The sequence below is a fragment of the Cannabis sativa genome, chromosome 1, assembly GCF_029168945.1.
Source record: "Cannabis sativa cultivar Pink pepper isolate KNU-18-1 chromosome 1, ASM2916894v1, whole genome shotgun sequence".
NCBI lineage: Eukaryota > Viridiplantae > Streptophyta > Magnoliopsida > Rosales > Cannabaceae > Cannabis > Cannabis sativa.
Window position 1 is genome coordinate 55,850,692 of NC_083601.1, and position 22,858 is coordinate 55,873,549.

The 22,858-nt window shown below is 34.0% G+C and overlaps 2 protein-coding genes across 4 annotated transcripts in view; both read right to left on the reverse strand.

The window, feature by feature from the left end:
* Nucleotides 1-15,151, reverse strand: part of LOC133033628 (cytosolic endo-beta-N-acetylglucosaminidase 1-like) — a 47,989-nt gene extending 32,838 nt beyond the window's left edge. For all 3 annotated transcript variants that reach the window (XM_061108612.1, XM_061108613.1, XM_061108614.1), the window contains exons 1-3: nucleotides 13,671-15,151; nucleotides 13,427-13,570; nucleotides 3,943-4,052 (exon numbers count right to left, since the gene is read on the reverse strand). In XM_061108612.1, the coding sequence (XP_060964595.1) occupies nucleotides 3,943-4,052; nucleotides 13,427-13,570; nucleotides 13,671-14,054 (638 nt within the window). In that variant the 5' untranslated portion in view covers nucleotides 14,055-15,151. The remainder of the gene's footprint in view (nucleotides 1-3,942; nucleotides 4,053-13,426; nucleotides 13,571-13,670) is intronic.
* A 1,599-nt stretch (nucleotides 15,152-16,750) lies between these two features.
* LOC133033629 (cytosolic endo-beta-N-acetylglucosaminidase 1-like) lies at nucleotides 16,751-22,443 on the reverse strand. Its single transcript, XM_061108615.1, has 11 exons — nucleotides 21,823-22,443; nucleotides 20,772-20,909; nucleotides 20,438-20,547; nucleotides 20,119-20,230; nucleotides 19,887-19,994; nucleotides 19,479-19,591; nucleotides 18,989-19,070; nucleotides 18,784-18,864; nucleotides 18,354-18,409; nucleotides 17,843-17,978; nucleotides 16,751-17,632 (listed from the first exon to the last, which is right to left on the reverse strand). The coding sequence occupies exons 1-11, from the start codon at nucleotides 22,351-22,353 to the stop codon at nucleotides 16,943-16,945; spliced, it is 2,157 nt and encodes a 718-aa protein (XP_060964598.1). The 5' UTR covers nucleotides 22,354-22,443; the 3' UTR covers nucleotides 16,751-16,942.
* Nucleotides 22,444-22,858: the final 415 nt, after the last annotated feature.

Genomic DNA, 22,858 nt, shown 5'->3' on the forward strand with positions numbered 1-22,858 from the left:
AGGTTCTTGGAACAAGTACCTACCTCTGATTGAGTTTTCTTATAACAATAGTTATCAGAGTACCATTGGCATGGCTCCGTATGAGATGCTTTATGGAAGGAAATGTCGATCACCTATTCACTGGGATGAGGCTGGTGAACGTAGGTACCTTGGACCTGAAGCTTTCCAAAGAACGAGCGAGGCTATTGAGAAGATTCGAGCTCGTATGCTTGCTTCCCAAAGTAGACAGAAAAGCTACGCAGATCCAAAGCGTAGAGATGTTGAATTCCAAGTTGGGGATTTTGTTTTTCTTCGGGTGTCCCCAATGAAGGGAATTCGGAGGTTCGGGAAGAAGGGAAAGTTGAGTCCCAGATTTATTGGTCCATTTGAGATTCTTGAGAAAGTAGGTCAGGTAGCTTATCGGTTGGCTCTACCTCCTGCTTTATCTGGAGTTCATAACGTGTTTCATGTCTCGATGTTTCGGAAATATGTATCTGATACAACTCATATCTTAAGTTATGAAGACATTGAGCTTCAAACCGACTTGTCATATGAAGAACAGCCAGTACAGATCTTAGACAGGAAAGAAAAGGTATTGCGGAACAAGACTATTCCACTAGTTAAAGTGCTGTGGCGGAACAGTAAAGTTGAAGAAGCGACTTGGGAGTTAGAGTCGCAGATGCGGGAGTTGTATCCCGAGCTTTTCAGGTAAATTTCGAGGACGAAATTCCTATAAGTGGGGGATAGTTGTAATATCCCAGAAAATAAATAATATTTAAATGGACATATTTTATTAAATATGTAATTACTTGGAAAATGAAGTAGGATTATGATCTTACTTAGATGAATTTTTGAGAAATTAATTAATGAAATACGTTATTTTGGGCCCGGTAATTGTGGAAATTTAGCTATGTGGTTAGCAATGTCACGACATTAAATGAAAGAATTATTTTGAGAATATCCCGGATTAAGTTAGAATTTTATTAGAATGTCGGATTGGGAAATTATTAAAATTACCAAAATGCCCCTAGGTTATAATTTTAGTTTAAGTTTTTTTTAAGGGTAAGTTAGTCATTTTTTTCTCTATGCTTGACTTTTGACCTTTGACTCCTTGTGGGCTGATTGTTAATAAAAAAAAAAAAAAAAAACAAAAAAAAAAAAAGAGTGCAACCTTATTTAAGTTGCTTCCAAGGCAAGAAAGCAAAATAATCAACTTCAAGCTTCCTTCTTTTCTTCTTCTCTTGCCGATCTTTGAAGCTGCTGGAAACCAGGGGAAAACTCATTTATTTTCTTCAATTTCTTGAGCAAATCCTAACCCTAGAAGCTAGCTAAGTGGAGGTATGATCCTTCTACTCTTCCCTTAATTGATTTCCTTGAGTTTAGTTAGGTTTTGGTAAGGTTTTCTTTAAATCCTGAGCTGGGGTATAAACTGAGGTTAGGGTAGGTTCTTAGGGTTGATTTGAAACTTGTTTGAATGAAGATTGAGTGAGATTGAGGGCTGTTCAATTAAATAGGTGTTGAAAGTGATGTTTTTATGCAAATTGTCAAGTGAGATGTTGATTTTGAGTTAAATGGTGAATTGTGATTAAATGATGTGTTGAATATGTTGTATTTGGTATATTGAACTGTTCTGGAAGTGCAAATTAGGTCTGAAATGGTTTTGGTTCGAGCTGGAGGAGAAAAACCGAAATTTTTCTGTACGGCAACAACCGGTCGGCTGGTTGGTTCTTGTATCGGAAACCGGTCGGCCAGGTTACGAGCGAGGAAAAATTCTCGGGTTTTTCTACGAATCGTGTTTAGCTCGGGGATGAACCTAGTACACCCTTTGAATAATTTTGAGTTATTTGAATTATTATATAGGTGGTGAAGCCTAAGTCTAATCGATTTTAAATTAGGGTTTTAATCCGGAATATTATGTTAAGGTATTTATTGTGTTTCAATTGTCGTGACATAGGACCGGGATTGCCTAGCTTGTTTTTCCACCCAGGTCGGCCATATTCTTGACTCCTGAATTAAGGTAAGAAAAGTGGTAAGCACCGTATGTGGTTAAAAATTGATGAATGAATGGAGGTGACCTAAATTATTATTATGATGTTGATTAAAGCTTATTAAGCCTAGGTTATTACCTAGGGTTGGAAACGGTTATTACCGTTATGAGTAATTACTCTTGAAACCGCGGTTAGGTTTCTTACTTATCGTTTGCTTTATCGGGCAACGATAGTGACATATTCAGCTCGTATGTAACGAGTGGTAACAAAGTGGTACTTTATTAAGTACCAGGAATGTGAGATGTTTAAGGGAATGCTTGTTATTATCAAATAGTGAGTATGCATAATGGCATGAGATTAAGTTGATAATCATTTTCTTTCAATTATTGTTTTGACCACTTTCTTGCTGAGTCACTGTGACTCACTGGTGCTTTATGGTGCAGGCAAAGGAAAGGCTAAAGTCGAGCAACCATGAGTTTATGGTCGCAGCAGCAATGTACATACCAGCCGCAGGCAGCCCAGTTTACAGGATGCTCTATTTTGATTGTATTTTGGAAAATATAAAGCTTATGTTGTAAAATACTTTGAAACCAGTTTGTAAATATTTTGAAAACAGGGGGACCCCATAAATCATGTTACTTATCTTTTGTTAAATAGTTTAAAGGTTGAGTTTTAACTATCAAAAATTTAATTACCCACACTTTTAGTATAATTACATCTTATATAATTATTGGTATTTTAAATAAAGTGCACACACGTGGCGTCCCTGTTGGACAGGGCGTTACACTTAAGGTCTTAGGCGAGGAATCAATGTACAAACTGGCACTTAGTGTATTAGCAAGAAACCATATATCGCTAAATATGAATAGCGAGGCACCCGAGAAAGCGACACTTATTAACCGAGAAAATCCTTAGGATGCAATAAACAAGCTAAGTATAAAAGCCGAATTCGCTCAAAGAAACAAGTAAGCGAGATAACCATCTCGCTATGGGAAGACTTCCTATAGCTTCATCCATTTAACAGGAGCGAGGCTTACAACCTTGGCGAGTTAGAAGACTTCTTTATAAATAACCGCGATCGACACAAGACATACATTGTCAACCTAGGAAGGAAGAATGGCCCCAGCTCGCTATTGAGATCACTATAATCAAGTTTCTATCGAGACATCTCCAGATTCAACAGTTAAAGGTGTGTTTTATACACGATAGTTTTGACCCAATAAAAGCGGAAAAATCACAGCTATACGATTTTTAAATCATAAACCGCATTTACATTACATAATATGTAAACAAATCCCACAATTTTAGGGATGATTGCTGTAAAATTATTTCGGTCAACTTTGTAATTAACTTCCCACTATGTAATTATAAATAGTGGCCGACAAGCTCAAAAAAAGGGACGAAAAATCTTATACAAAAGAGGCCCTGAAAAATACTCAGAAATTTGAATAAGATTGACTCGTGGACTATGTAGAATTTTAACTGCAAAACCACGTAAAAACCCTGTGTTTATATTCTTTATTTTGATAGATTTAATTTTTCTGTGTGAAATCAATATTTTGAGGCTCAAATTTGGTTAACGAAAATCTACATTAACAGTTTGGTGCTTTCATTGAGAGCCTCTGTGAAAAAGCTCAAAAAAAACCCTCCATATGCTTTGTTCTTTTTATAAAAAATTAGATTTTAAGTGTCATTACTATCTATACTATTGTATTATAACTTACTTTTTTGTGATTCAGTGATACTTCAAAATTTTCCCTATATTTATAATGCTAATAGTATAAATAATGTGTGACATTATTATCTTCTTGTTGTTCTTACAGCTTCATATTTGAATAATGTTATTGTGATTATTTTTTGCAATTTTTAGTAGAAAAATCTTGGTCTTATTGGTGACAATATTAAAAAAAAAAAAAAAGGTGCAAAACAGGAAACAAAAATAAATAAATTGTTTATTTAAAAACATATTTCTCACCATATGACTAAAGAACCTGAAATTTTTGAATGCATAGTTTGAGTCAAATGGCTTATAAATGTTTTCAGAACAAGAATTTGGCTCCTCATTAATGTAACTTCCATATTGAGCTACAAATGACATATTTTATAGTCAACATATATTTAAAGAGAGAATAAGAGACTGAATAATAGATTGAATGACACAAGCAAATAAAAAATAGTAAGAACATTTTTAATAAAACTCTATAAAAGTGGTGCATTATTATATTTAGCTTACTCTAATCAAATGATGCTCCAATAGTAGTAAAGAATATGTGTCAAAATTCTCACATGTTAAAAGTTGTATGAAATTTGAACAATATATAATATAGGTCAAATTTGCAACGTAATAGAAATTACGTATACCTAGTTACTTTTTTTACCATTAATTAATGTATTTAACCGCTTTAAACTTTTTTATTTAATAATTTAATAATTTTTTTTATATAATTTCATTAAAAAAAAGTATATATTTATTAACTTTTTAGATTAATTTGCACAAAATGTATTTTTATAACACAATTAATGTAAACGTTATGTGGCAAGTAAATAAAATAGGATAAAGAATTTATATTTTATTTAGTTAGATTATAAATTTATAATTAAAGGTGATATATATTAATAAAATATTAACCTTGTTTTATTAGTTAAGCCATCTTATATTTTTACTAGAAAATAAAGCTTCAAATCTCATAAAAGTATTTTTGTTTTTAATATTTACATTTTACTTTTTAAAAAAGATGGCTCTAGGAATTAAACCCATACAACTAAGAGATATAATTAGTCCTTAACCATTGAAGCTTTACTTTTTTATTTTTTTTACTTAGAAAACGAAGTATGTCCCCTCTCTTACAAAAAAAAAAAGTACACCCCCTCAACTTGAATCATAGTCTGTATAATGAAGTGTTGTTATGTTATGTTAGAAATAATGCTAGGATGTTCTTTGATGCTTAGCTTTGAGTTTTGGTTGAATTTTATGGAGGCTATTAAACTTAATGCACCAGTAGCTTCCATGAAGTCTTGAGCGATAATGAGGTAGTGTTTAAGGGTACAACTTGAGGTGGCTTATATTGAGTGCTCGGCTTGGTGTGTCAGGCTAGGGTTGAGTGTACGCTCAATTCTAGGAAGTTTAGGTGCTTAGGTCGTGGGGTTTAGATGCATCACTAGTGCTTGCAATGTTAGCATATTGTTTTTTACTGATTTTTAAACTGTACCTTTTTACACTAAGACTTGGTGTGGTCTGGTTTGTTACAATAGTTGCACATAATGCTTCTAGATTTTGGTGTTTGATTATTAGATTCTTGTGAATTGCCTCCTTTGTAACCACTTGGAGTAGAGTTTTTCTATAGTGCACGATTATTATGACTAACCAAAGTATTGTTAAAAGTAAAATATGGAGTAGTTTTCGTGCAAAGATCACAGCTAAAGGCATCTTGTTAAGAGGAGACATCATACCTAGAAGAACCTATGACTTTGCAGAGTCAAATTCAGATGAAAAACCTGCTAGAAAGCTCATGATAACCATCTTCTCTTGCTGGTGTTGTTGAACCTTCACATCAGGACTAAATGGCAACATCACATTAAGCTCTTCATATATTCTCTTAAATTCCATAAAGTAGTTCATAAGAGAATAATCTTGTTTCTCATCATGATAAAAGGCTTTGTAAACATCATACATGCGACATAGATTGTCTTTTTCATAATACAAAAATTCTAAGTAATCTATTAGTTCTTATTGACCAAACTAATTACCTCATTATCAATAGAATTTTGAATTTGAGGAAACAAGTAAGCATCCTCTTGTAGCCAGTTTTCTTGAATCATCTTTTTCTTGGGGAGGACCATCAATCAAGTGATTACCTTTGTCAATACTTTTAAGATAAAGTTAAATCGTCTTACTCCATTCTAATTAATTTGAACCAATCAATTTATAGTTCGTGATATTAGACATCATGGGAACCAGATCAGAAACAACCACTAGTTTTGGATATGGTTTTGTCTCGGCCATAATCTCAAAAGCAAATATTAAAAAAGACTAGGGAAAAACTAAAAACGAAAGAACATCCAAACACTAAGTGAGAATTACCAAACCACAAACAAAGAAGAATAACAAAGAGAAAAGAATAAGAGATTGTCAAATAAGGAGCATAAGTGAATCGGTGCCAGATTCATGGTCCCACTCGACCTACGCACTACTGCATGGGTAAGATTAGTGCGGCTAGGGGTGGCATGTGAGCCTCACATGCGATGTTTCTGGTGGTTGGACTTTTGGGTTTTCACGATGAACAGCTAGGCAGCCCTCCTGTGTAGGTGGTGAGAACTAAAACACACTCCAAATAGGGTTATTGAAAAAGAAATCCTAAAATAAAGAAAGAACCAAACTTCAAACATAAACCCTAATTTTGGAATCAACTGAAATTTTGAATTCTCAACCCTAATCAAATTGCTCTGATATCATGTAGAAAATGGTAATCAATTGTGTATATTAATCAATAGAATAAAATATATTTATATAGAAAACTAGAGAGACAAAATAGGAAACTAAATAACTACAATTATTCCTAATTTTTACAGTTAATATATTCTAACACAAACCAGCCAAGGTGGTGGTTACCACCTTGTTCCACCTCCACGCTTATTATGGTGGAGTCATTGTGAAGATAATGATGAATGTATAATTTGCTACACTTTTATTCAAAGACCTAGTAGTGTTTATGTATTCATGGATTAGTAATTTAATATTGTTAGACTGTTTGAGGTGAAGGGGTTCGTCAAAGTGCACAGGTATTGGCAAAAATACTTGTAAACCTTGACAAACTTAGTCTCCTCATATTGTATAGCAATCATTTTTGTTTACACTGTAAGTTTTCATTCACAAAATATGTCACTAATGAATTTGATATTAAGAGACATTATTAAGGTGTTAGACAATGCTAGAGTTGTATATTTTTTTTTGGTAAGTAAGAACTTTATTCAACACAAAAAACACACACTAACTGATTGCCACAAAAGGGGCAACCTCCCTGAAAACATATCTCGAGTTCAAACGATTAATTCTGGCATATCTAGCCACAGAGTCCGCCAAAGAATTATCCGCACAAGGAATAAAAACAACAGAACAGAACGCAAAAAGAGATATTAAACTTAAACAATCAACAAAGATGGGATAGGAACCCCAAGCAAACGGAATTTCCCTCACCTACAGAGCTTGGACAGCTTGAGCTGACTCAGAAGAAATTTGCACAGAGCAGCAGTTTTTTTCCAGTGCTAGCCGCAGGGCCTCGCGGATTGCTAGTAACTCAGCCTCCAGCACCCCCGACACCGATAGAGCTTGCATTACTGTGATGGCCTCATCCCTAAGCACATCCATCTGAACAACTCCCAATCCAGCCGAGTTGTCAAGGATAGAAGCATCCACAGCCAACTTAATATCCCACCGATCACAATCCTTGAGAATATCAGCAGCCTCATGATCTCGGAGACTCTCATCCACATCCTCTGAGTTATAAAACTCTTCAGCACGAATCAGGATGGACCTAAGGATGAGATCCACCCTCGGGGATACAGCTCTGAATACCACTCCATTTCTGCTATTCCAAACCGTCTCAAACAGACAAGGCCCGAAAATGATGAGTTTATCATCATTGCAATTGCATAACCAGATGAAGAACTCCTCAAATGATAGCGAGACTAAACGATCCGTTCTGATACCCCAAGGACTAAGGAACCACAAATTCGGTGTGAAGTGACAATCTCGGAAAACATGGCACTCAGTCTCAGGCTCTACACCACAGAAGCAGCACAAATTATCCCTGCTATGCAAAAATCCCAGCCGATTTTTTGTAGGAAGACTGCTAGTCAGTGCTTTCCATATGAGTAGTGATTGTCTAGGATGCAGCTTCAACTTCCATAGCAGTTTCCAAACATCTTTTTTAGGATGAAATCTATCACTCTGAGCCTTCCACAACGCACTTTTCAAAGAAAAAGTTCCATTCCTGCTGCCCCTCCAAAAGAGAATGTCATCTTGGTTTACAATAGGCTTGATTTGTAGAATGGCCCGAGCCACTTCTTGAGTAAAACAACGGTTAATCAAAGTCTCATCCCAGTCTTGAGTGCCAGGGAGAAAGACTATTATTCAAAATCAGATATTGTATTCTGTACTTTAAAAATATCCCTAATAATAAGGACTCATAGAGTAGGTAGATTTTCACTACAAAACTACGTAAAAATATGTGGAATTATACTATCATTTATAACTTATTAATTTCTATTGATAATTTATTACTAAAAGGCTATTTATTTTTGGTTAACAAAAATTTGCATAACAATTTGGTGCTTTTATTGAGAGCCTTAGTGATAAAACTCAGAAAAATCCCTCCTTACAAACAGAAATTTGTCCATATTCAATGGCTGATAACAATCAAAATGATGAAAATTGCCCTGAAGAAACAACATGTCGCCCTGGAAAAGAGCCAATGGGATCTCAAAGACCCCATACCATTGAAACATCACGTTCAAGGAAGAACGATAGTGGTGGTGATCGAAATTCAGAAAGAAGGACTGAAGATGTCAATAATTCTGCTAGATACGTGCCTAAAAGCGAGGATGCTTACGACCCAACTAGATATATATCATTGATGGAATTAGAAAATAGGAAACTTCAAGAATGCTTAGCCGAATCTAACCAATGAAATACTGAGTTTGAAAGAGAGGATGTGGCGGCCTGGGTACAAGGAATAAATCCTTAGAATCAACCTGATCCTTCGGTAAGAAGACCACGAGGTTGACCTTGAGGGTCGAGAACCAAGAGATAAGAAACAAACTAGGGAAATCCCCAAAACGCCTAGGAAGAACAACCTGAGGGTACAAGGGATCTTCCAATAGATAATCAAACAGATAATCAAGAGCAACGGCGAGATGTTCCTCAAGTTTCCCAAGGATTTATAAACCAAGAGAATGAGCAAAATGATGTACCAGAAGCATCTCGCAAGAATGAGGATACGAGACAGCCTCGACCAGGGAACCAAGAAATCCCTCATGGTAATGAGAGAAACCCTCGAAATCAACCAAGGTCAGGTGGGCTACCTCCAAGTCACCCTCAACGTCCTTCTCGATCAGAGAGAGAGGATGTACACACATACTTGAATAGAGGACGTGTATCTAACCTCTTTTGAAGGAGAAGGCTGATACAAGATGAAGCAAGTTCAAGTCTGGGACATTCAAGGTCTCGAGGACATAGTCGATCGGGTAGGCAAATTCGAGAAGGAAGTAAAGCGCGCTCGACGTTATGCTGACCAAGAAAGTATCAGCAATTCACGAAGTTATCAATCCGAAAGTTACTCGGAGACAAGATCTATGAGTAATTATGAGCGAAGGCAGTCTGACCTTCGAGAATGCTTAAATCAAAGATAGCCAGATCTTCATGAGCGTTTGAATCAAAATGCACCTGATTTGCGCCATCAACTCAATCAAAATGCAAATCAACAACAAGGAGATCCCATCCAATTGCGAATAATTGAACTAGAGGATAAGTTCAGAAAGTGTCAGGATGGAGAACATGGAAAATTGCCTGGTTACGACTCGGATGAAGAAACTGAGCCGTTTCATCTTGATATCTTAAATTCCGAGTTTCCTCAGGCATTCAAAAACCCACATGTTTCGCAGTATGATGGGACTATGGACCCAGTCACTCACTTGAAAAACTTTAATACTATAATGCAAGCTAACAATGTCACGAATAATCTATGTTGCATTTTATTCCCAACTTCTTTAACAAGAGCTCCGAGCAGTTGGTTCGACAAATATACTCATCATTCTATAACATCATGGAAACATTTGTCTGATAACTTTAAAAAGCAATTTCAAGCCGCTAGAGACAGATGACTTGAAGTATCATCATTAACCAACATAAAGCAACAACCAGGCGAGTCACTCAAGGCTTACTTGAGTCACTTTAGCACAGCCACTGCAAAGGTCATAAACTTGAATGACAGTATTCAACTCACTGCACTTTAGGCGGGGATCACATTAGAATAATAAGGCTTCTCTTTTCAAAAAAAATAAAAAAACTAAGAATAATAAGATTCCTTAACTATATATTTTTCATATATACTTTTAGTGATATGATACTATTGTGAATGTTAAACTTATAGAATATATATCTTACTATTGTTTATTCAAAATTAGTATTATTTATTTTATATGTGGGTGATTGATAAATATAATCTTCCCCAATTAGTGATCAAAATATGTGGGTGATTGATATTATTTATTTACATATATTTTTATATTTTTTTTAGTCTTTGTCAAATATTTAAAATTTAAAAAAAAAATTCTTAAAATATTTTAACAAATTAAAAATATATTTTTTAAAATTTTTATTTTAAATTATTAATTTTTGTTGAAGATATATAGTATTATTACGTATGTAAAATAATTAAAACCTATAATTATTAATAAAAAATACATATTTTTTTAGATTTTTATTTTTATTTTGTACTACTAATCTTAGTTAAATATGTATGAAATTATTACCTATATAAAACAATTTAAATTTTTAATAATTTATTTTATAATTTTTAAAATATAATTACTTTTCATAGTAATTATTTTTTAATAACAAAATCTTATAAAAATTACAAGTTGCACTATTTTTACTTTAGTCCAAATCTCACACATTATTATAAAATCTATCGGTCTAAGTATTTTTGTAAATCAATATCTAATTTCTATATATTTATATAAAGGAAAGTATTAAAGAAAATGAGGGAACATCCTTCAATATTTTAATTTATTTTAAAAGAATTTTAATAAATTTAGTTTATCTTATATATTTGTTATTATTATTATTATTTGTAAAAATTCCACATGTATTAAGAACTACATTATTAGTATACTTCTATACTATAAACAAAGTATTCTTACATTCTTCTCAATCGTCCAAAAATATATGAGTGATTGATAACTTGATCTTGCTCACTTAATTATAATTTAATTTTTTGTTATTATTTTATGTCATCAAATTAAATTTATATATTTATATAATATATCTATATATTTATAAGCCAAAAAATATGAGTTAGCAACCTATTATTATTTTTTCCATATTTTTTATTCAATATTTGATATGCTTACCAAAAAAATTATATAAAATAATAAATTATAATTAATGATATAATAAAATCTAATTATATAATTAAATTAATAAATTTACAATCAATTCTTTTATAGTAATTAATAATAATATAAACATGCATGAAAATATTATGTTTTAGATTATATCACTTATTATAAGTACAATATATATATTTATATATAAAGATTATAAAAGTTTAGAAACACCACGCGAAGCGCAGCTTAGTTCCCTAGTTGATATATAATTTGGTGTTCTATTGAAGTGAAATTGTGTGAAGATTCTCCACCAATTTAGTGTAATGTAGCTTGTAAAATATACTCTAATAATATGCTAGATCACATTTTCTATAAACAGTGACGGACCTAGTTATATTATTGTGGGGGCTATATATAGCCCCGCTAACAAAAATATTGTCTTTTAAAAAATTAAATGTAAATTGTTTAAATTGATAATTATGAACTAAAATAGTAGAAAAGCCCCCACAAAAATAAATAAATCTAGTAATAGTAGTTATAATGTAAGTATAAATATTTTTTATGATAAATAAACCCTCACAAACTAAAAATTCTAGGTCTGTGTCACTGCCTATAAATATACTAGGTGATTGTTACGTGCCAAGCCACGTAGTGTTAGTTTTATTTAATATTTTAGTTTTTTATTTTAATTAATAATTAAAATAGTATAATTATTTGAATGACTTGTTTTATAAAAATAAAATATGTGTCAGTATATTTAGTAATTAAAACATAATTGTGTTATAATAATGTATGTTATTAATAGTAAAATGTACATTAATCTTCTAATTGAAAAAAGTTCTATTATCTCATTTCATATCTAATAATAGTTACACAACTATATATTTATAGACTTTCACATTCTTTGCAAATTACTAATAAGCACCAATAATATTTTCATATTCTAATATTTTTCAACCTTCTCCTCTTGGTGGTAAAATTAAAAATAAAACTAAAAATAAGCACAAATATATAAGGTAAATACTCAGTCTCACATCTATATTATCTTTTCAAGACATTTTATCTATATTTTTCTTTTTTAAAAGATAAATAAAAAAAATTATTAATATTCTTCCAAGATAAGTTTGTTAGAGAAAGATGTGGGTAAGATGATTTTTTTAATTTAAAAAGAGATTATTAATATTTAAAAGATTGTTTAATTTTTTTGGTTTAATTATTGGATTTATTTATTAACGGGAGATCAAACGTAATCGTTAAATTTAATAGAATATTCTTTTAATATATAAAGATATATATATATATATATTAAGTAATTTAATTTTTCAAAACAAAGCATAAAACAAGAATATTCCATTGCAACCAATATTCTTGTCCAATCACACAGTCATATGTTCTCCTTCTTTTATATTTTCATTAATCAGATAATTTTTTTATTTGAACAAATTAATCTAATAATTTTATTTAAATAAAAGTTACAAAATAACTACAAAAGAATAATTAATTATGGTGATAATATATATTTATTTATATATTTTTTCATATATAAATATATATCATATTTTATTATAAGTGCATATCAACAAATAATAAAATGTATTGATGCTGCTATGGTTAGTTAAAGCATTTGGAAGACTCAAAATGAGATATTTTGGCAGCAAAAAAACTTGTTCTGCTTTAGAAGTGGTTAAGTGAGCAAAGTCAGTCCTTGGCCAATGCAGGGTTGCTAAGTTTCACTCGTCAGGATCCCTATTTGCTATTGGTGTGTCCTTTAGCAGCAACCATTTGAGTAAACTGGTTAATTTTAAGGTCAAAATTAATGTTGACGGTACAATTTTTGAAGCTCAACAAAAGTTTGGTTTTGGGTGTGTGTCCTTAGATGAGAATGGAGGTCTTATTGAAGCTATTTCAGCACCTTGAAGTGGTGTTGTTCTCCCTGAAATAGCTGAAGCAATTACAATGAAGGAGGCGTTGAGTTGGATAAAAATAAAAGGTTGGGAAGATGTGATCATTGAACCAGATGATTTAGTTATGATTCAGGCAATTAATAGCTTCGTTCATATGCCGTCTTAGTTTGGTTTGTTGGAGGAGGATTGTCGCTTAGTTTTATCTACTTTAAAGAATGTTTTAGATTTTTTTGTTTATCAATCTGCTAAGTCTATTCACTGTGTTGTTAGAAGGTCTTGTTTTATGTCAGGTTGTATGTTCAATAAGCTGAATGCTTCTATTGATTTGAAAAACATTCTATTGGCTAAGGCTGGTTTTTAATGAATATCATTATTTTTTAAAAAAAAAATAATAAAAAAAATGATAAGAAAGTAAATTAATAAAGTGGCAATATTATTAGCAATAATTACCAGCCATCCATCAAAGCCCAAATTGAGAGCTAGTTCTGTCAACCTGTCAGCATACATTTGAGATGATTCTTCTGTTTCGAGCAACTTCTCAACAATAGCTCTCTCTTCACCACTATCCCCTTCAACAATGAAAGTCCCCAGTACCTACTTATAATTGGATTCCATTGTAATATACAAATTTGTATTTAATTACAACAAAAAGAAATTAATAGATATTAATTAAATAAACTTATAATTATGTTACCTTAACGCCATGTTGGTGAGCTGTATTAACCCATGAAACAGGAGGAAGAGAAACAAGATTATGGGAGAAGTAGACAAAAATATCGATGAGATGCCAATGCCATATAGAATAAGCCTTGCGGCCATTAGTCCCTCCCTGCCCCTGGACCCATTTATCGTCTCCATACCCACCAGCCATATCATGGCACACAAGCAGCTGAGGCCTATCGGACGACGTCGTTCCATGTTGAATTACTGGAACCGAAGCTTTGTTGAATGGGTAGTGAAATGAGTCAAAGTAAGATCTCGACTCAAGCTCTTCAAGGGTTTTGATCGGGTAAGACACGGGCACCGATGGTTGTGTGGGATTGATTAATGGTGGGGGTTCAGAAGCAAGTGATAACATTTTTAAGAAGAATAATAAGATGGAGAAGAAGAGAGATGTTCTAGTTTTTGGTGAATTATACTAAGAAGTTTCTGCCGAAAGTCATTCCTCCTTTAGTGGAAGGAAGTTATAAATTAAATTATGATTTGATCGAAAAGTATATCAACAAAAAATACGACTACTAAAAATAGTATATAATATAAAAAAAAATTCTATTGTTCACCCTTTTGTTTGTTTCGTTAAGAAGAATTTTAGTAAAAGTTCATGGTCGTACGCTGTAGTAAGTACACCCTTTTTTTAGGGTACTCGTACAGGATACATCCTATATACTTTTAGAAAATTCCAAAAAAACTTGTTAAAGACAATTCTTTAAAGATGTTATAAATATAACAAACACTACTATTACTATGTATAAAATTTAAAAAAAAAAAAATGTAATAAAATATCGCAATTAATAATCTTTTTATTCTTTTCAAAAAAAAAAAAACAATCCTTTTATTTAAATTTTGCATCCCACTGGTGAAAATTCTAAGGTCCGCCACCACTGTCAATGGGTGTATTCTTTTCTTGTTTCATAGTGGATTCACAAGATATTGATGGTGTGCATGTATGTGTGTTTTGATGTTAAATTACTTTTACTAAAAGGGAAATAATTTGATTTTCTATACTAAGAAAATCTTAAAATTTTTTCCCTAAACCAAAAATTTAAAACCTAAAAAAACTATACTTTTTTTTCAAAACCCCAAAAATACCCCCCTCACAATATTCTCTCTCTGCATCATCTCTCTCTCTCTCTATCTCACCCCAACCGCCCACCCTCACCCGAACCACCCTCACCCACGAAAACCCTCACCCACGATCAACCCCAACCCGAACCACCCTCACCCACGGCCGTCGACCACCCTCACCAACGATCAACCCCAACCCGAACCACCCTCACCCACGAAAACCCCAACCCGAACCACCCTCACCCACGAATCCCAACCCCAACCCGAACGACGGTCGAAGCCCAGTTCACCGCCGGTCCCACGAATCCCAGGCCCCCCATCACCGGCGGTCGAAGCCCACGAATCCCAGGCCCCCTCTTCACCGCCGGTCCATCAAATCGAAAGCAAAAAAAAAAAGGAAAAGGAAAAAAAGCCCCAGGTCCGATGGTCGGACCATGGGGTCCAACCAATCGGATGCATGGTCCGACCATCGGACCCCCTCTCTCTTCGTCTCTCTCAAATCGAATGAAAAAAAAAAAAAAACAGGTCCGATGGTCGGACCATGGGGTCCGATGGGTCCGATTGGTCGGACCCCATGGTCCGACCATCGGACCTGGAGTGTGGGATGCCGAGATAGAGAGAGAAAGAGAGATGCTGTGAGAGTTTGAGGGTATTTTTGGGGTTTTGAAAAAAAAGGTATAGTTTTGTTAGGGTTTAAATTATTGGTTTAGAAAAAAAATTTAAGATTTTCTAAGTATAGAAAATCAAATTTCCCATTTGATTTTATATATTTAAAAAATTAAAAAAATTTATTATTAAACCAAAACTCTAAACTCTAAAAAAACTATGACATTTTTTTTAAAACCCCAAAAATACCCCCTCACAATTCAACCATTCTCTCTCTGCATCATCTCTCTCTCTCTCTCTCTCTCTCTCTCTCTCTCTCTCTCTCTCTCTCTCTCTCTCTCTCTCTCTCTCTCTCTCTCATCCCAACCGCCCACCCTCACCACCACCTCCGACCTCCATCCTCCGACCTCCGACCACCCGCACCAACACCCTCGACCCAGCCCCACTCTCTCGGACCACCCAAAAGTCGCACCCCCTCCGCCCAATCTCTCTTCCTCTCTCTGAAATCGCAGGAAAAAAAAAATATTTCCCCCAGGTTCGATGGTCGGACCATGGGGTCCGATGGGGTCCGACCAATCGGACCCTAAGCTCTCTTCCTCTCTCTGAAATCGCAGAAAAAAAAAAAAATTCCCCAGGTTCGATGATCGGACCCATGGTCCGACCATCGGACCTATAAATATATATATATATATATATATATTGCGTTTTCAGAGAGAGGAAGAGAGCTTAAGGTCTGATGGTCGGACCATGGGGTCCGACCATCGGACCTGGGGGAAATTTTTTTTTTTTTTCTACGATTTCAGAAAGAGGAAGAGAGATTGGGCTGAGGGGGTGCGACTTTTGGGTGGTCCGAGAGAGTGGGGCTGGGTCGAGGGTGTTGGTGCGGGTGGTCGGAGGTGGTGGTGAGGGTCGGAGGTCGGAGGATGGAGGTCGGAGGTGGTGGTGAGGGTGGGCGGTTGGGATGCGAGATAGAGAGAGAGATGATGCAGAGAGAGAATGGGTGAATTGTGAGGGGATATTTTTGAGGTTTTGAAAAAAATGTCATAATTTTTAGGGTTTAGATTTTTGGTTTAATAATAAATTTTTTTAATTTTTTAAGTATATAAAATTAAAATTCTCTACTAAAATTCCTTTACCATGGTTCCCTGTGCATGTGTGGTTTGATCATTTTGAATGCAGGCTCAAAATTTAGAACAATAAATTACAACACCCTAAAATTTCCAATCGATTACATAAAGTGACCTCTTGACAATGTTATGTTGCAACTAATTTTTTAACTCTCAAAGTTTTCACCATGTGCCTCTTCTCTATATGTGTCCGAAAGTATAACAACCATAGCAACCTCCTTAAGATGGGAAATTAGTAATGCTAATAACACAATAATGAAGAAAGAAAGATACAATTTTTTATTTTCACAAGGTGGGAAAGATACAATTTAAATTGATGGGTTTTGTGAACCATCATATTTTTTATTAAAGTCCTTATTATTAAAGCATTTTTATTGTTATTTTAGATAATGCTGCTTATTGAAGATATAATAAAAGAACTAGTAACACATAATAATGACAGTGATCTTTAGGTGGTTGGTTCCAATAGGAGAGAAGGAGAATCATCTAGTGTCTGGCTGCTCCCATCAACATCACACACTTGAATGAAAAATTTGACACCAGAACTACCAGAGGGAACTGCATAGTCACCAACATAAAACGCTTGAACTCGCGCCACTCCAAGGAACTCACTTGCTGATTCTGCTTTCTTTGCATAAATATTGTATTTTGGGAATGTAGAATCATTCCCATCTTTCAATTTCCAAATAATCTTTACACTCACAGTCTTAGAATCCTCAGAGGATGGAGTCCATTTGATGTGTTCACCTTCGACAACCCATGAAGAAGAGGGTGGAAAATTTGATTTCTGTTCTGAACTTTTGACTGTTATGTGGCCAAGCACAGCATAGTACTCAGCTGAGGCTGTACTTTGATCTGAAGTGTTATCGTCGTCTAATTTCACAATCCGATGGTCAGACCTGTAGCAATAAGCAGAGATTTCTGTTAATGTGTGTCCACTAAGTGAGATGCTGCTCTCCTGTATGGTCCATTCTGAAGAAGCTCCAAGATTTTCTAGTTGACGTGTTGTGACCACGGTACTAAATTTGCCTGAGAGATGATCTACTTTTGCTGGTGCAAGAAGTACAGACTTTTTCTCTCCTGCCCCAGAAGAGAAATTGAGATTTAGGCCAAGCAGAGAATTTGCCTTAGATTTCACCTGCATTGATAAAATTGGATCAGTACAGAAAAAAAATGGAATTTATAAAATATATTATCAGATTGGATAATGCTATGCATTTGTGCTTGAAATGTAATATCATGTTTATAAACAGTTTATTCAGATCGAGTTGATATCAGGATTTGAACAACTTATGCATAGTGACTTCCTTGAATAATCAAAGTTCAAATCAACAGATGAGAAGCTTACGGAATAAGTAAAGTAAAGAGGTGAGTTCCCCAAAGGAAGCTCTCCCAGGAAGAGTCTTGCTGTGAAATCGCCACTGCCTTTAAGACTTCCTTTGAATGTAATATTACTTCCACCTCTATAAGATCCTTCCTTGAGACTAATTCACAGTTTTTGTTTAGTATATTAAGCTTGTTACACAATCAAGGAAATATAAATCGTAAAAGTTCAGGAATTCAGGTCTAGCTGCAATCTTTTTCCTTACTACAGTGAGTGGACTAGCCCTTTTAAAATGGAGTCTATACTGTGGTTACCCATCACGATAAGAAATTCATAAAAAATAGTTTGTAAACAGGTATTCATGCACTTTTTTAGATTTTTCATGACTGGAATAATTAGAGTAGCAAAAGAGAGAGCTAATAACTGAAAATCCATGCATACTATTAATAATACCGACATACTATTTATTTTTGACACTTCCCCTTTGAAAAATACAGTAATGAGCACAAAATCTCAAAAGAATCATCAAACTTACTCAACAAGCACTTTTATGCCATCTGTGGTAGAGCTGTCCTTGTACTCAAGCAGTGGCTGCAACAAATGCATGAGTTAAAAAGCAAACTGAAGCTTATTGAACAACAAAACTCTAACATCGTGCAGAGAAAAGGAAGCGCATATAATAAGAGTATTTACCATCCAGATTTCAGTTTCACTCAATGCGTGGATTCATTTAATTGCTTAATTTTGTACCAGTAACCAAATGATAAACCATAATGAACTATTTCCAATAGGTAATCCCATGATTCTAAATCTACCAAAACAACCATTGAAACCCTTGGCTATTTGAGCACATCATAACCTTGACTTGAAATGTTGAAATAAGGTCTAGAAATAATTACATGAGAAGGTTTAGAAAATATCACAGTAGAAGAAAAGGCTAAAAGGTTATATTGTAACAGACAGACCTGAAAACCTTGACTTGAAAGGTTGTTCCATGAAGAATCTAGAACTTGTAGTCCATCGACAGAGAAATGGTGACCCCGGCCCTGAAAAATAAATATCAAGTTTTTTTTACTGGAATTAGATTTCTTCTTCTGCTGACCAGGTGAACCTATTCATACAAATTGATGTAAGAACTCAAAAGACATTTTGTTTAAAGTTGGCTGCAACCTGATCGAAATTAGAGTAGAATGGTAGGACTCTAGGATAACGTTGTGCTATTCCCCACGATTTCTCCACAAGGCTCCACCAACTGCAGAACACAAATGCATGACAATGAAGTACTCTTATAGATAACATTACAATGCTTAAGTATCTGAGCCTAGAGCAGAAGGTACATTATTATGATTAATTATAGAGAACTTGAGAATTAAAATCATGTATTTTCACAGTAATGGTATGCAAATAAAGTCTACGTACAAATACAACATTAATTTATAAACCTGATTTGAATACAAAAAAGTGAAAGGGACACAGCATTAATAGCAGGAAAGGATCTGGATGCAAGCAAATTTCAGTTTCGCAGAATTCTTCTTAAAGAAATTAAAAAGAAGCAAGTAAAAGGTTCATACAATCAGAAATAGAGATTCAAAAAATAAAACTAAGAAAATGGAAACAATTATAAACAAGAATTTGGGAAAAGATGCAATCAGGACATTACTGATTTTGAGCAGTCTGAAAATCTGGTGGTTGGTTAGTCTCATAGACCCATCCAGGAGCAAAAACAGCTGCTGACACATCACCCTTTTTCAGCACATCAAGTGCGAAACTTGTCTGTTATGTTTATAAGTTGTTAGTTTACGACTATACATAAAAGAGAAATAGATTGAAAAAAAGTGTAGAGAAAGCACTTAACAAACAGTACCACAACCTCATATTTATACAAAGCATGCAAGATAGGACATTATTTTTATTCCATCGAAAAGGTTCATATAATTGCAACTTTAAAAGTTAATGCTTTAAATCTGTCAGAAGTTATGGATGTGAGACAGACAGCAACGGAGTTCTTTTTTGTAATACATGAAACTTTGCATATATGACAATGCCAGAGAGGAGATGAGACTCATACATTCCAATGTCCACCGCCAAAAGTGTTCCTTCCAAACACATCTATGCCGAAGTAGACATCGTACTTTCTATTCCCGGCAACAGCAGCTGATCTACTAGGATAGTGTTCCTGCATAGATCATCAATGAAAGAACAGACGTTCAAGCATAATGAACTGGAAATATTAACTACAAGTTCAAGAAAGGTAGAAAAGACCTTCCAAGAAAATGTAAGCAAGTTAGAGAGAACCATACCCGCCACCAGTAATTGAGAAAGATTCCATCACAAATATCAAAGAAAGGCTTATTTTTTTCAGTCAGTTGATTTTGATAAAGAACAGAGCCGTCAACTGTGACACTGTCATACCTATATAGCCAATGGTATATTCGGACAAATTTTAGTAGGTACTCTAAACCTTTTTATAAATCAAAGATACAGAAAGTAGAAGATGCTTTATCCTCAAAGAAAGAAAAGCACAAAAGACTAACTGGAAACAAAAGAAACAAGCGTGTTGCTTGGCGCAAAAGATTCAAGGAAAAAACATAAATTTAACATGATAAATCTTATTCTCACCATATGACTAAAGAGCCTGGAATTTTCGAATGCATAGTCTGGGTCAAATGGCTGATAAATGTTTTCAAATTAGGAATTTGGTTCACGTTCAATTTAACTTCCATATTGAGCTGCAAATAACACATTCTAATGTCAAATACAAAGAATGGGAGGACAATATATTGAATTGCCAAAACCAAATACCAAGGAAATTTTTTAAGTTGAAGGTCTTTTTTAGTTTTTGTTACTACAGAATAACGAAAGAAGCAACAAAACAGCAGTTAATGGAGGTGAGAAAAGCATTTTAAGATGCATTTCCACATGTCAAGTTTTAGTGACAATAATTTTTATCTACCAGCCATCCATCAAAGCCCAAAGCTACAGCGAGCTCTGTCAACCTCTCAGCGTACATTTGAGATGACTCTTCTGTTTCAAGCAACTTGTCAGCAATAGCTATCCCTGCATCCCATTCGACAATGAAAGTCGCCAGTACCTTGAATTAAATTGTAAAAACAAAAAAAAAATGTTACTTAAAAATTCTTCTATTAATGAATTCATAAATGAGCTCAATCCAAAATGTGTAGTAATCCACTAGGATCAAATTTATATTGAAACTTGAAGCTAAGCAAATAGGGAGAACCAAAAAAAAAAATCAATTGATAAGAATCGTGTAAATGTGTATTCAACAACTCAACCATAGTACTTTACTCACAGTATTTTCGTTTCGTTAGTTTCAGTTAAATTAGATTACTAAGATCATGTTCTGAAACCATGAAGGGATTTCGCTTTTTGGAAAAATTAATCTTCGTTAACTGGTACCATAAAAGCCATTGGCCCACTAGTAACAACAAGAGTAATAGTACTTGGTTCAAAAAAAGAAAAGCAAGAGTACTGGCACTGATTTTTTTCTTAATTTAATCATTTATGTTCTCCACCAACCATTCTTGTAACTTTATTAGACAAAGCTAGACGTTAGTACTATGACTATGACTAGCCTGCAATATCTAGTAAAATATAACATTTGCACTATCTTTCTGTGAAATTTAATAAAAACAAAAAACAGGGTAAATTCACAGGGCCAAACCCCATTAGTCCAAATTTTATTAGCTTGACTGGGTCAACCAGTCTTTCTCTTTAAGAAGTTTAAGTCAACCGTGAAAACCAAATTTTGGGTTAAACGTACGTTCATCATTGCACAATTCTTAGTTAGATCACATTCTTTCTCTCACCAATTAAACATCTTGAATTTCACAAACACCAGCTACAATATCATCATTCACATATATCCCAAGAAGTCCTTCAAAGCAAATTTATCAAACATTTCATCTACACCGAATAAGCTAAATCAATCATGGATTTTACCAAATAAATAAACAAAAATTGTCTGATAATAATTTATATTTTACCTTAACGCCATGCTGATGAGCTGTATTAACCCATGAAACAGGAGGAAGAGCAACAAGATTATGAGAGAAGTAAACAAAAACATCGATGAGATGCCAATGCCATATAGAATAAGCCTCGCCATTAGTCCCTCCCTGAACCCATTTATCGTCTCCATACCCACCAGCCATATCATGGCACACAAGCAGCTGAGGTCTATCTGGTGGCGATGACGTCGCTCCACGTGGAAATGGAACCGAAGCTTTGTTGAATGGGTAGTGAAATGAATCAAAGTAAGATCTGGACTCAAGCTCTTCAAGGGTTTTGATCGGGTAAGACACGGGCACCGATGGTCGAGTGGGGTCGAAGGATGGGGGCTCAGAAGCAAGTGACTTGGGCTGTGGGTCTGAACTTGGTGGTGTTTTGAGCTCTGGGTCTGGATTGGGTGATTTGAGCTCTGGAATTGAAGTGGGTGTTGACATTTTTCTGATGATGAATAAGAAGAGCTTTTTAAGAGTTTGGTGAATTAGAGTAAGAAGTTTCTGCAAGAACATTGTTGATGGTGGGTTTAAATAGGATTGAACAAGTATATAATGTAACTAAGTCGATGAGTCAACTTCTACGTCGGGAACCGCAGTTTGGATTTTATGAAAAATCAGTTATTAGTAGTTGCTTTTTTTACTTCGCCATATATAAATTGAAAAAGGCACTTTTAATATTTTTTTTATTATTCAAAACAATAAACTCAGTTAAGCCATGGGCTGCCTAGCATAGGTTAGGGGTAAATTATAATTTTTATTAAAGTAAAATGAGTAAATAGTAAATAAGTAATTAATGTTTGTGTGACGCCCTGATATTTGATATTTAGGTGCACTAAATTTGATTTTCTAATTAATGTATGTCTTTGTTAATTAAATGGTTTTCCTTAAAAATCATGTCTATTATATTTTATAAACATATATATTTACATGAATTGCGATCCCGTGTTTAAATTTTTACAATTTTTATCAAAATACTTTTACAAACATATCGCACAGCAACTAAAAAATATAGCTCAAG